The sequence below is a fragment of the Nuphar pumila genome, chromosome 3 (assembly GCF_984573655.1).
Source record: "Nuphar pumila chromosome 3, dmNupPumi1.hap1.1, whole genome shotgun sequence".
NCBI lineage: Eukaryota > Viridiplantae > Streptophyta > Magnoliopsida > Nymphaeales > Nymphaeaceae > Nuphar > Nuphar pumila.
In genome coordinates, this window is record NC_143251.1 from 108,358,172 (window position 1) to 108,371,511 (window position 13,340).

At 34.3% G+C, this 13,340-nt stretch overlaps 1 protein-coding gene across 1 annotated transcript; it reads right to left on the reverse strand.

The window, feature by feature from the left end:
* Nucleotides 1-6,171: 6,171 nt before the first annotated feature.
* On the reverse strand, nucleotides 6,172-10,656 carry LOC149843245 (uncharacterized). Its single transcript, XM_090001754.1, has 4 exons — nucleotides 10,557-10,656; nucleotides 9,221-9,336; nucleotides 6,716-6,795; nucleotides 6,172-6,634 (listed from the first exon to the last, which is right to left on the reverse strand). The coding sequence occupies exons 2-4, from the start codon at nucleotides 9,278-9,280 to the stop codon at nucleotides 6,376-6,378; spliced, it is 399 nt and encodes a 132-aa protein (XP_089857880.1). The 5' UTR covers nucleotides 9,281-9,336; nucleotides 10,557-10,656; the 3' UTR covers nucleotides 6,172-6,375.
* Nucleotides 10,657-13,340: the final 2,684 nt, after the last annotated feature.

The window sequence follows — 13,340 nt, forward strand, 5'->3', positions numbered from 1 at the left end:
CCCTATTTCTTGAACCGTGAAAATGCTATGTGGATTCGGGAAAGACTTGCCAAGATGATATCTCCCTCGTCGTAGATCTGATGGATGATTTGTAAGTTGCAGTGTATTTGCTATCATGTCTAGTATTCCCTGTAAAATTTTCAGATTTTTATAAATTTGTTTTCTATTTTTTCTTTGTCAGAAATCAGAACTTGTTTCTGTCAGGCCGTTATGCATTGTCTAAACCCTAGATCGACTTGTGTGGATTGTATCTCCCTCACCGAAGATCCGATTGATGATCCGTAAAAAGTAAAATCTTTCTCTATGTGTCAACTATCATTTGCTAAAATTTTATAATTTTTAACACTTTTTATTATATTTTCCTACAACCGAAACCAGATTTATTTATTTCAACTCGCTACGTATAAGCTAGAATCAAGCGTATATTGCCGGAATGATATATCCCTAACCAAAGATGATTTTTTCAATCTGTAAAAAGAAAATTTTTTATTTTTCTATCTACTATCTTTGTATAAATTTTTATGAATTTCCATGGTGATTTGGTACCCAATTCTGGGTTGACACTGTGACAAGTACGTGCTTATGGATAAAATCATGTATTTTTAGGGTTTTATATCATTTTTATATTAAAATAATTCCAAAAAATATTTTTTTGATTGAAGTTTAATTTTAGAGTTATCATAAGTGTTCATGTCAATTTTTGTTAATTTTTTATTTCATTTGATATATTATTTGATTAAATCATGAAAACAGGGTACCCGTAGAGTCCTGATTTGAGTAAAATACTGACAAAAATCACTATTTTTATTATATTTTAGTTCTTTTTAGGAAAAAATTGATATTTTTAATGTTTGATTATATTTATAATCATGCTAGAGAAATTCACACTCGATTTGGTGTTTATTTGAATCTATTTAAGCTTTAAATCCAAAGTTTTATAAAAATATTTTCTGAAAACCCTAATTTCAAGGCCATAGTCTTGTTTTCAGGGGCATTTTTATCATTTTTCCCAAAATTTTGAATTTCAAAACCATTTATCTTTATTGTTTATTTAATTTTATATCATCTTTTATTATATTTATCTCAAGAAAATATGAAAAAAGGCTTATATCTGGATAAATTCAGTAATTTCAAGATATTGCTAAATAAATCCAGAATAACTGACATATCTTCACTAACAAGTTTGCTAATCTTGTAGAGATATTCAAGATTGTATTTTCTTTATTTTCTTTCAATTCAATTAGTGATGTAAATTAATTATACATTTGTAATAAGAATTTACTTTTCCTGCTTAGAATATGGCTGCATTAGATATAGTTTATTTCTTTATATAAATGTTAATGTGTGATGGATGATGATTCATGCATATTCGAACTCACCATGGCCTACATGAATGACACGTGCACTAGCTTCTAAGGAGTTGATAAAGTCAGTGGATTTCGTATTCATGGTCATAGTCAGAATACGAACGAAACTCAGATTTATCATCTTTTTTAAAGACACAAATGGCCTACACTCTTAGGCATCTTCAAAAACCATTGCATATTTCAATCTTTTTTAAATACTTTTCTCCTTTTAGAATCAAATGGATTAGATTCAATCCACATCTGTGGCCATAGTCAGGGGTATGAGGTGAATCTATTTTATTGAAATTCTATAAGGCACATAAACTTCCTTTTTTAAATAATTTTCTCAAAAGTTCTTCAAAAAATATTTTATTTTTAAAAACAACATTCATGCATCACTTAGGTTTAGATTTCATCATGAAAATATTTTATAGGGCCACACGCCCCCCCTTCTTCTGATTTACTTTACCAATTCATTTCAGAGAAATCGATTTTCTCAAAGTTGCTAGATTTTCCTCAGAAGTCAATTTTCATAACATATCAAGATTTCTTCATAAATCGATTTTCCTTTTCTTTAAAAGCATTTTCCAATGTGATTCACAATTTTTAATGTGTTCATTTTCCAACAATTCTTCACATTTGAAGCATACATCATGTTTTCAATCTGTATTTTTTCAAAGTGAATAGCACATGCCTAATTTTTTGTGCATTTAGGAATAAAACATCGATTTAGACAAGTTTAGCAAAGCAAAGCACATGATTGATCTTTGGTTCGATTACCCCTGGTTATGGTGCCAGGAACGGTTGAACCTCGTACCGACAATCGAGTCTCATTCTTCAAAATTATCCTACATTTTAAAATGGAGGCGAGTTATTTTCAAAATCTTTTTCAAAGGTCAGTTTGACTTGCAAAAGTAAAATGTTGCAATGATAACAGTAGCATACTCCAAAGTGAAGCAAGAATGCAATCTATCATGTGATGCTACCATTCACTTTCTTTATTCTCAACAGAAAACATGTTCATACCCAACATATAACTAAGGCATGTGTTATTTCAATTATCAATTCACATGTTATTTATTAGAAAATTTATGAACTTTGCAATTCAAATATCAAAATGGAACAGGTCCTATCTTGACCCTTTCTGTGTGCCTCACACACACAAGCACCTCACGTGCATCAACCAAGCCCTTGACTTGTCACAACAGGTCAAATCATATGATCAAGCATAAACATGCCTTTTTCATTCACATATAACAAAATTCATATGCGATAATCATGTCAACTTAAAAGTCTTTACATATTCACAATATATGAGAATGCATATGGAAGCAGTTATCCTAAAAATCTAATTAATTATTTCTTTTGTTATTCAAACTCATCAGGTACAAAAGAGGGTATAGACATCCAGAAACAATCATAGGAGTATTCATTATTTTATGTATTTTTTTACTATCCTCCTATGGCTTAACTGGGTCTTTTCTGAGTGATTCAACACTGCAGCGCAGTGGTTGGGAGAACAGACTCATGGTCCCAGGTCTTGGCTTACGCCAAACCAAAATTGCTGGCAAAAAAATTAGGCATGCATTCCTAACTTTGAAGAGTTGTGGTATTACTACCTAGGACTCACTGGTAGACTTATCCCCTAACCTCCGTGGGATGGGAACAAGAGGCACCTTCAGCCCTCGAAACACAACATGTCCCACGAGGCTTGTACTGCCCTTCCCTCTCTCGAGAAGACACGAGATCAGAACGGATCCAGCCATCTCAGAGAGCTCAGCCTTGCCAGCGCCTCAAAATGGACCCATGGTCCGGGGGGTTATCTTTATTATTAAGTCATAAATCAGAGTCAAGCATTATATTCTCACAAGATAACACTCTCATGCCCTCATACATGAATTCAAAAGTCTATGCTACTTGCATAACTTAAACTTACATGCTCTCATGCATGATATCAAAGTATATGTCACTTGCATAATTCAAATTTGCATACTCATGCATGATATCAAAGATCTATGCCACTTGCATAATTCAAATCCACATACTCCTACATGATATCAAAAATCTATTTCACTTGCATAATTCAAATTTACATATTCATGCATGATATCAAAGTATATGCCACTTGCATAATTCAAATTTACATACTCATGCATAATATCAAAAATCTATGACACTTGCATAATTCAAATTCATATACTCATGCATGATATAAAAACTCTATGTCACTTGCATAATTCAAATTCACATACTCATGCATTATATCAAAGTATATGCCACTTGCATAATTCAAATTTACATATTCATGCATGATATAAAAAATTTATGCCACTTGCATAATTCAAATTCACATACTCATGCATGATATCAAAGTATATGCCACTTGCATAATTCAAATTTACACACTCATGCATGATATCAAAAATCTGTCACTTGCATAATTCAAATTCACATACTCATGAATATTCATAACAAATTTGTATTTATTTTCATGCATGACCCTATCATGTCATGATTTACTATACATGCTCACATGCATGATTAAATTTTTAACATGATTGCATGCATGGTTTAATCTCAATCATGCTTAACATAAAATGCAATTATATGAACTATTATGCATGCATTGATAATTCAATATTTTTGTGTATAACATCATCACATCATACTTACACACATCAGAAGGATATTTAGAAAGATGAAATCACACTCGCAAATACGATACATTCATTTTAAGCATATTTTCATGATACAATTTCACATAGAATGCATAATCAAATCAAAAATAACTCCATGCAAGCATGGATAGTCATGTCAAACATTACAATATATTCAATCATACATATCACAATAATGTCAAACATATACCTACAGCAAACGCACTCCAATATCTCATTAACTACAACCATGACTAGCATGGTCTCAGAACTACAAAAATAAGAACACTTTTATTCTCATACATTCAAATCATGCTCAGCATGATCTTCAAACTCCAGCAAAATAGTCCTAGATATCCACAACTAAGTGAGCGTATGAGCATAAAAGTGTTGCATCCAAGAAAGTAAATAACATGTGGTGTGCTTGCACAACTTACTTACCACGAGTATTTACCTGATTTGCAGGTTTTTGTATTTACATTTTTTTTTTCTTTTTTCTTTTTTCTTTTTGCATGGCATTTTTTTAGCTGCATGTGATGCTTAGCACTAAGCATCGAGCAATTAGCTCAGCTACAGACCTGCAATGCACATTTATATAGGCAAAATAATATAATTCTAACATTTAGATTTCTATCATACAACATGAATAACATTCTAGAACTTTAGTTTAGGAATCCTGCCTTTTCGACGCGATGGAAGGCAAAGGGGAAACTCAAGACTCTGAAAGTCTAGTGTAATCGTTGCACACTATGATCTAATCGTCCCTCTCACAAGGAGAGAGTGCTATCGTGTTGCACAAACAATAATAACTTTTATCTAAATATGCTTCGCTTAGCCTGCAGTAATGGGTCAAAATCACGATATGTAACTACAATGTCTCGTCTTCGCGATATCATGACCAGAAATTGAGGTTACCCGCCTAGTACCTTCATTCGTAGGGGTACAGGCTGGCATCCAAGCCGTGGTGAGCTGGGTTTGTGGTGTTCATGTGCAGTCTAAGCCTGATAAGAATCAGGCTCAACCTGACCCGATTGGTAAAAGGTGTGGGCCTAGGTACAAGATCGAGCTTCATAAGATCCCAGACTGGTTTTCAACATTTCTGTTAAATCTCTTGACTGCCCGACCTGCATATAACGATGGACCCCCAATGTTTTCTTTCGAGTTCCACACATCGGCATGTGCTAAGGTCGGATGTAACCCGAAACTTAACCTGATTAGTCAGATTCAGGAGCCAAATCCAGATCCAATTTCAAATTAGATTTGGATTCCATATTAATTTTGCATTGACATCTGAACCCAAATCCGATTTGGTTTTATCTTTTTTCATTTACTAATTTCTTTGAAGTATGATTAAGGTTACCATATTGAAACGAACTTCTATCCGTAACAAATTAAAATCACAACGTGCAATTTCATGCATTACTTGTTACCACCATAGCCACCTGAATGTTTTACCAAAAATGAAGACATTATGCCTCTAAAAATACAACTTATAGACATCATATATGCTATACAAATTTACTAAAATGCAATGCTGGTAACAATTAGTGATAACAAACTCCACCAAGTTAATGACCGTGGAAGTTAGTAACTCTCCGGTAACTTTCCCTACAAGGGAAATTTAAAAACAAACGAACAAGCTAGTTGTCTCGTCTCAAAGCTGGCTAAAAGGGTAATCATTCTTTTATTGGTAGTCACAATACATGGACGGCACAAGAACATTCGCTTATTAATAGCACTCCTTCAATGGAATTACAATGAACATATCCTCCATGACCCAATTCTAGCCCATAATTCGCATCCCTCGACATTCCAACATAGTAACTCTCAGTACCCCCTTAGTTACTCAACGATACATTCTCATGTATGAATATTAACCACCACCATATGCTTAATGATGCCAAAAATGCCACTATAAATGAGAATCAACTTTCAATATGTCAAATTGAAAAAATAAGGTTGGTTGGTTTTGCAAGCAAGATGCATAAAAAAATCATTTCTACTAGATTGTACATATAGCAGACTGCAGCATATATGTGGAGAGAGAGAGAGCATCTCGTCTCTTCAGGTGGTTCTACCCCTCTGCAATCCCACGGTCGACTCTGTCTCCCTTCATTATGATCAACAAAGGGAAAGAGAAAAAACAGACTTAGTTGATATGAGTCAAGTTTTGAGCACCAAATCTAAACATAATTGCTGAACTCCCATATAAGTTTATAACAATAGAAGGCCTTGATGCTACAAGCTGAAAATAAGAGGACAATGCACAAAACTGCCACCACGCGAAGATCAAGTCCTTTCACTACTGACCCACTTCTGGTTAACTTGGTAATATACACTATAAACCTTGCAAAACTCGTACGCAGTTCAATTCATTTGCGCTTCTTTTTTCCTAGCATATGCTTCCTAGATTCCAAATCAAAGGTTGAAAATAATGATCTCTTCTTCACAAACACATTTGCTCTGCTATCTAACTCATCATCTTCTTCATTTTCTTCAACTGCAGTAGACTCTTCCAGTTCTTTAACTCGTTTCTTCCCATAGTCCAACTTAGATTGCAATTTCCGTGCAACTGGATTACCTGATTCTACTACCTTTGAATGAGGAACAAATTTTGCACCCAATCCCAATCTTTACACAGTGAAAGAGAAATGTATCAGCCTAATAGACAAAGCTAAGAGAAACAAAACAAACCAATTCAAAGAAGCTCACCTTGCAGGTCGGCACACAATTTCTGCTTCACATGGTTCATCATCATCTTTTCCACTCATATTCTTTACCCATCCCTCGGCCTAAAAGAAACAATAAAATAAAAACAACAATAAAAATATTAGATATGGCTACACAAGGAATGTTTAACAGTAAAGAGAGACTGTTCATATCTAATCATCCAAGCCCATGGGTGATTACCAATAGAACAGCCAGTGTGTGGCAGTTCATCAATTAAATCACTGATAAATCATGATCTGCTAAGTAGGCAATGAAATGATCAGAAGATTAGATAAATAGCTACCATTAATCAAACCTATCACTATTTCTTTGATAAAATTGCCATTCACGACTCGAAGAGAATATTTTGCTGGAACATGGTCTTAATAATAGGATGTTTCCAAATAGAAAAATCACTCTTAATTGAGAGAGACAACACATGGAAAAAATGTAAAAGACATGTAAACTTTTTGTGCTTGAAAATTAAAAAAAATATATAATACAAAAACTAGCAAGACAACTGAACAAATGACCTTAAGAAACTTCGTATTGAATTTTTTCCTTTCCTTTTTAATCTTTTTCTTAGTGCTATTTAGGTGACCTCACAAGAGAGAAGGACAATAAATGTAACAACATAAAAAAGAGACAGTAAAGGAAAAGAAGGGCTAAATTACACTATGACTAGAGAAGGGATAAATCTGCCTCCAATCCAAAGAGTGGTAAATATGGGGACCCAAAATCTTAACCCCGATACAGATTGATGTTTTATTGAATATAGTCATGACTTGCAGAATCCACATTTAATCCTTAAAGACACAGCTTTTCCATGCCTCCTAATGGCCCACCAGAAAAGCCACCATCACCAAAAGAGCACAGTTTTTTTTTTCACTTTCATTCTCTTACCACAAGTTTCAAGAACAGATGATGTTAGAATAGAAGTCTTCCTCTTGCAGTCAAGATATTTTTTTTTAGGGCACTCTTGCAGCTCTTCCTTTTTCCTTTTACCAAAAAAAATCAGCAATTACAGGGAGTGGAGAAGATATTCTCTCTCAACTCAATCTCTTTCCCCTTACTATGTATCTCTCTCTCTCTCTCTCAATCTCGGCTAAACACCGTTGTTGCCCATTTTTGAAAAAATATTATACCCATTTTAGGGAAAACTCAGTTTGGCTTATTAAGAGTTGATCACGAGCTAGCTCTTTTTCTCAAAAATATATCTTTTAAGAGTTTTTACATGTAAAAACTATGTAATATAAACATTATACATAATATACATTTCAACATTATACATAATATACATTTAAACATTATACACAATATATCTGTTGGGACGTTGCAAGTTCGAATCCTAATGGTATGGCCCGTATAGGGGTCTGTCAAAAAATATTTTGCGGACTTTAGCAGCCATTTTGCAAAACATGCTGGCTGGCTCAGCTCACCAAACCCAATTAATGAGCCAAACTGAGTTTTCACAAACCCAGCCAAGCCCGAAGTGAGTTTTCACAAGCCCAGCAAAGCCGAACTGAGTTTTCCCTATGACATATGGTTGCTTACAATGTGTGTGTATATATATATATATATATACCCTCCCGCACCGCCGCACCCAAGTTTTTTTAAAGTGCCTCATCGCCACACCAGTACCCAAGTTTTTTTAAAGTGCCTCATCGCCGCACCCACACCCATGTGACATAGCAATACAGACATTCAAGCATCATCATGAACTTTGCACAAGACCCTTCAATATCAAATTAGCATCATTCTCAGATACTTTAGTAACTTTAACAAGAAACCATCTATAACAACCATCAGCAAGCACATTTAAGATACCATCAGGAGGGAGATCATAGAGACAAGAGAGGACATAAAAATTAAATTGAAAGAGGACAATGATGAAGCCACAAAAGAGTTGAGATTTTGTTTCGATTCACCATTTGAGTTTATCACACTGCTTGTCAAGCTAACAATGACAAAGGCCTTGATGTTCGACTAACATTCTACACATGGTTTCTTGGGAACAGGGAAGTTCCCAACATTAAATCCATCTAATTCTCCTGCCAACTCATTAACTCTATTAAAACAAGAAAATTCAAAGATAAAAGAAAACAATATTATACATTTAATGAAGCAACAGAATGTTATAGACATAAAAATCAGAAATCCATACCAGTTACAATCAATCTGTACATATCCAGCTAATTCATTTGTCTAAAAAATATTCACACATGGTTTTTGATGCCCTAATATTCTTCAATAAAAAACTTACTTTTTTCTATGTAAATCAATTTAAAATAAGGGAAAGTATCATTCTGCATTTCTTTCCTTATCCAACAAGATAAAATTGCATGATTTCATTACTCAACAATGATTTAAGGTGAACAATTTCCATGGCATGTAACTTACCCATGATGTTACAGAAAATAAAAGCCATAAGCTTAAAGTAAAATAGCATTACATCAAAAGTTCAAAGAGGCCTTAACAAAAAATAATTGGTTACAAAATCAGACTTACTAATTTAAGGGCCGCTTCACGTTTGACAATTGTGTGAGGAGTTGTCGATGGATTCTCCATGCTTGCCAATAGGAGACTGTTGAATGACCCTTTCTATCAATACCAAACAAGTGAATCTGCTAAGCAGAAGGTTCTTATTAGTGAAAAAGGAGCACATTCAGTTACAAAGAAAAAGTAACAAAAGAAGGTGTTAAGAGACTGTAAACATGGAAAAAGTACAACTGATATAGCAATCTATAAATTTAAAAACAACCTCAAATGCAAAAGGATAGCGAACAAAACAGGGTTCAGCAAAATTTCCAATGAGATATATGAAGGCCATGATAATAGGTGACACCAAATGATGATATACTTAGTTAACGTTCATTGTGATGGCCACATCATTATAGTTGCAGCTTTAGAAAGGTTTTTGCATTAGAATCCCATGCCTACCAAAATGCTCAGATATGACTTCATGCTTTAATTCTTCTCTAGCTCACCTACAAGCAAGGGATATAATAATGACTAGTATTTTCCTCTAAATCCGATTGATATGTTACTGATGCTTGTATTTGAGAAGTTTTTGAGGCTTGTACTTGTATCTGGAGAATCTGAGAACATCAAGACTGCATGACCTATAATTCACATATTCCCCTAAACGAATCTGGAAACTAAAACAGAATGAATAGATGGGCATATCTATTCACAGCCTATTGGAATACAATAAGCAAAAGAACAATGGCATCCTGGAAACCTAAAACCCTATAACCTAGACAACAACTTCAAATAATTAAACCTGATTTCAGTCGACAACGCACCGAAAATTCTCAGCCTCATACTTAAGGGCATTACAATAATGAACATATCTAAAACGCTAAAAAAATAGAATCCACAACTAATCTATATCATTCCACTTGATCCAACACCATTAAACACATCCACTCTAAAATCCTAAACCTCATTTTGTGAATGAGCATTCCACAGAAACCAACATCCCCCAAAACATATAAACCTAAAACGCTATATTACCTAACTGGATTTTTCGTTGCATCTCAAATCATCAACCTCTATTGACCATAGGCGCGCCGGAAACCATGAAACTCTATAACGAGTAGTCTCCAACTAAAAGAGCACCAATTAATCCAGCAACTTAAAACCACTTGCAGGTCCTTCCATTTCCCACCACGTGCAACCAAACAACCAGAAAGAGATCAACAAACCCAAAACCCTAAATCCCCATCCACCCACAAACATAAGCCAAGAGTTCCACTGGAACGTACCGAATTCCGGCCATGAGTGCTACCTTAAAAGCAAAAGATACTCAAAGAGAGAAAGAAAGAGAGATGAGATAGTGAACCTGATCGTTAATGGCGGATTCAGAGAGAGAGAGAAATGTGAAAAATAAAAGAGAGAGAAAACCCACTTAGTAAAAACGAAAGAGGTGAGGGGGCGGTGGGAAGGGTTTTTATAAACTAAAAAAATCATAAGGAGAGGGGGTTCGTAGGTAGTGGGCTGATAGGAACGGCATTAATTGGGGGGAGGTGCTCAGTTGGGTTGATCCAACCCAAACCGTTTAGGGATGTGGTTGGTAGTCTAGGTTGGGTTGGGTCCAGACCCAATCCCTTGGATTTAAATGAGATCCTATTCGGGTCTCAATTGGATCTTAGATCCAAAATAAGACTCATATATATATATATAGTCACATATATATTATATTATTTTTATTTACGTTGGTGTAAATTGGGTTCATCCAATGGATCCAATCCAATTTAAAGATCCTAAGTGAGGATCCAAAACCATATATATAATGTGAATATATCTTATATATTTATTTATTTGTTTGTTTGTTTAGAGTTGGTATGTTTAAATAGATCCAATTCCAAACTTGGTGTGTTTAACACTTTGGATCTCTATTGGATCCAACTTGCTTTGGAATTGGATCCACCTAATAAATCCCAATCCCAAATTATAGGGTTTGAGTAACCTGGATCTCTTCCTAGATCTAAAATTTGAAGCTTATTGTTAACTTGAACCGAGTTCAATCGAAAGGATCTGAACTCTGATGAAATTGGTTTATGAATTTGGATCTCTCTCTAGATGCAACCTCGATTTAAATTATAAGATCCAATGGATCCTAGTGTGTTCAAATCGAACTGTTTGAACTGGATTTCATTGGGGGTGATCCTCGTGGATTCCCCATTGAGATCCAAATCCAAATATATTTAAAAATCTCAGAGGTCTTCAATAATTGTCAAATAACCTGATAAAAAACTAAAATATCACTGATAATTAACTGTCAATTAATTATCTAGAAAATACCAAGATAACTCCTTATTATTTCAAAAATATCTAGAAAAATTGCAGACTTTACACTCTCTTTCCTCTCTACCTTTCCTTTCTCATATTTCTCTCTCTCCCAAAATTGTGTGAGAGGGAAGAGGCAATCATTTCTCACTCACTCCCTTTTCTTGAAGTTTTCACCTTGTTTGGGACTCCCAAGTTATGAAGACTCCTCCCCCATACCGGATGAGTTTTACTCTCTCTTTCTCACTCCTTAGTTGGAGTCCCCGTATTAGGTGGGACTCTAACACCTCCTAGACTCCTTCAAGGAGACATCTCACTCTTTCTATTTTCTATAAAACTATACACATTGGATAAATATTATTCATCATAATCTATTTAATTAAATAAAATTTTAATTAAGTTTTCTAATTTTTTTAAAAATAAATTCTTAATTGTAATAGATAATAGAATCATACTTAAACTATGAATCCTATCCAAAAGGGTCTATGATCCAATGTGATACACTAATTTATATTTAATTAATTAAATACTATTAATTAATATTAGCACTTGCTATTAAATTAATTTAAATTTAATTTTTAAAATATAAAAAATGCTAAGCATTGTGGTCCTTACCATTGCTACTGTCAAAGGATGGGACATTCGTCAACATGAAATTTTGGAAAAAGAAGTTCTCATGATACAACCTCCTAGATATGAGGATGCTAAAAATCTTGAATATGTTTGCAAGTTAAAGAAGACTCTCTACAGTCTCAAATAGGCTTAAAGAACCTAGTTTCATAGGCTAAGAGTATTTCTTGCAAAATTGGGATTCATTTGCAGTACTACTGATCCATCCATGTTTATTAGTCACAAAGCATGTGGAACTCTTATTTTACTTATTATATATGTAGATGATATGAGTTTGACTGGAAGCAATACCGAAGTCATGAAAATGTTTATTAAGAAAATTGGACAAGAGTTTCCTAGTAATAACCTGAGACATCTTCCTTTTTTCTTAGGTATTGAGGTCGATCACAATGAGAAAGGTATATTCTTATGTCGATAAAAATATGCCAAGGAGCTTCTAAAGTGGGCTTAAATGCAAAATTGCAAGGCCAAAGCCAATCCTGTGACCCAAAAATACCAATCAAGTCTTACTGAAAATTTTTATGATCAAACGATGTATAGAAGCTTAGTAGGAGATCTACAATATCTAACTATTACTAAACCTCAATTATCTTTTATTGTGAACTATGTCAGTCAGTTCATGCATAACCCCACGATTGCCAATTTTTAAGTTGTCAAATGTACGCTTAGATATGTTAAAGGAATTGTGGATCTCGGGATTCATATATCAAACCAAGTACACTAGACTTGTATGCCTTATCTCATGCAGACTAGGTTGGATGTAAAGACACTAGATGATCCACCACTGGCTTATGCACTCTTCTTGACAGTAACCTTATTTCTTGGACTGCCAAGAAGCAAAGCACAATTGCTCGATCCAGCGTCGAAGTTGAATACAGATCCATGGCCTCCATTGCTATTGAAGTCACATGGATATCCATTATTCTTCAGGATATCAGAGTTCCTTTATATAATATGTCAATTCTTCATCGTGATAACATTAACATTAGTGCTTTTCATATGTCAACTAATCCTGTTTTTGTAGTAGCACCAAGCACATTCGGATTCATTACCATTATATTCATGAATGGTTGCTCAAGGAACTTTAATCACCAAGTATGTTTCATCAAAACGTCAACCTACAAATGTTTTCACTAGACCTCTAACCAAGGCTCGATTCATTGGCCTGCGTAACAAACTCGACCTTAGCACTCAACATCGTTTGAGG

Coding starts and splice junctions, on each gene's coding strand:
- LOC149843245 (XM_090001754.1), bottom strand. CDS start 9,280: ATGGAGAATCCATCGACAACTCCTCACACAATTGTCAAACGTGAAGCG. Junction 6,796..9,220: donor GTGAAGCGGCCCTTAAATTA/GTAAGTCTGATT, acceptor TGTTTCTTTTAG/GCCGAGGGATGGGTAAAGAA. Junction 6,635..6,715: donor ATTGTGTGCCGACCTGCAAG/GTGAGCTTCTTT, acceptor CACTGTGTAAAG/ATTGGGATTGGGTGCAAAAT.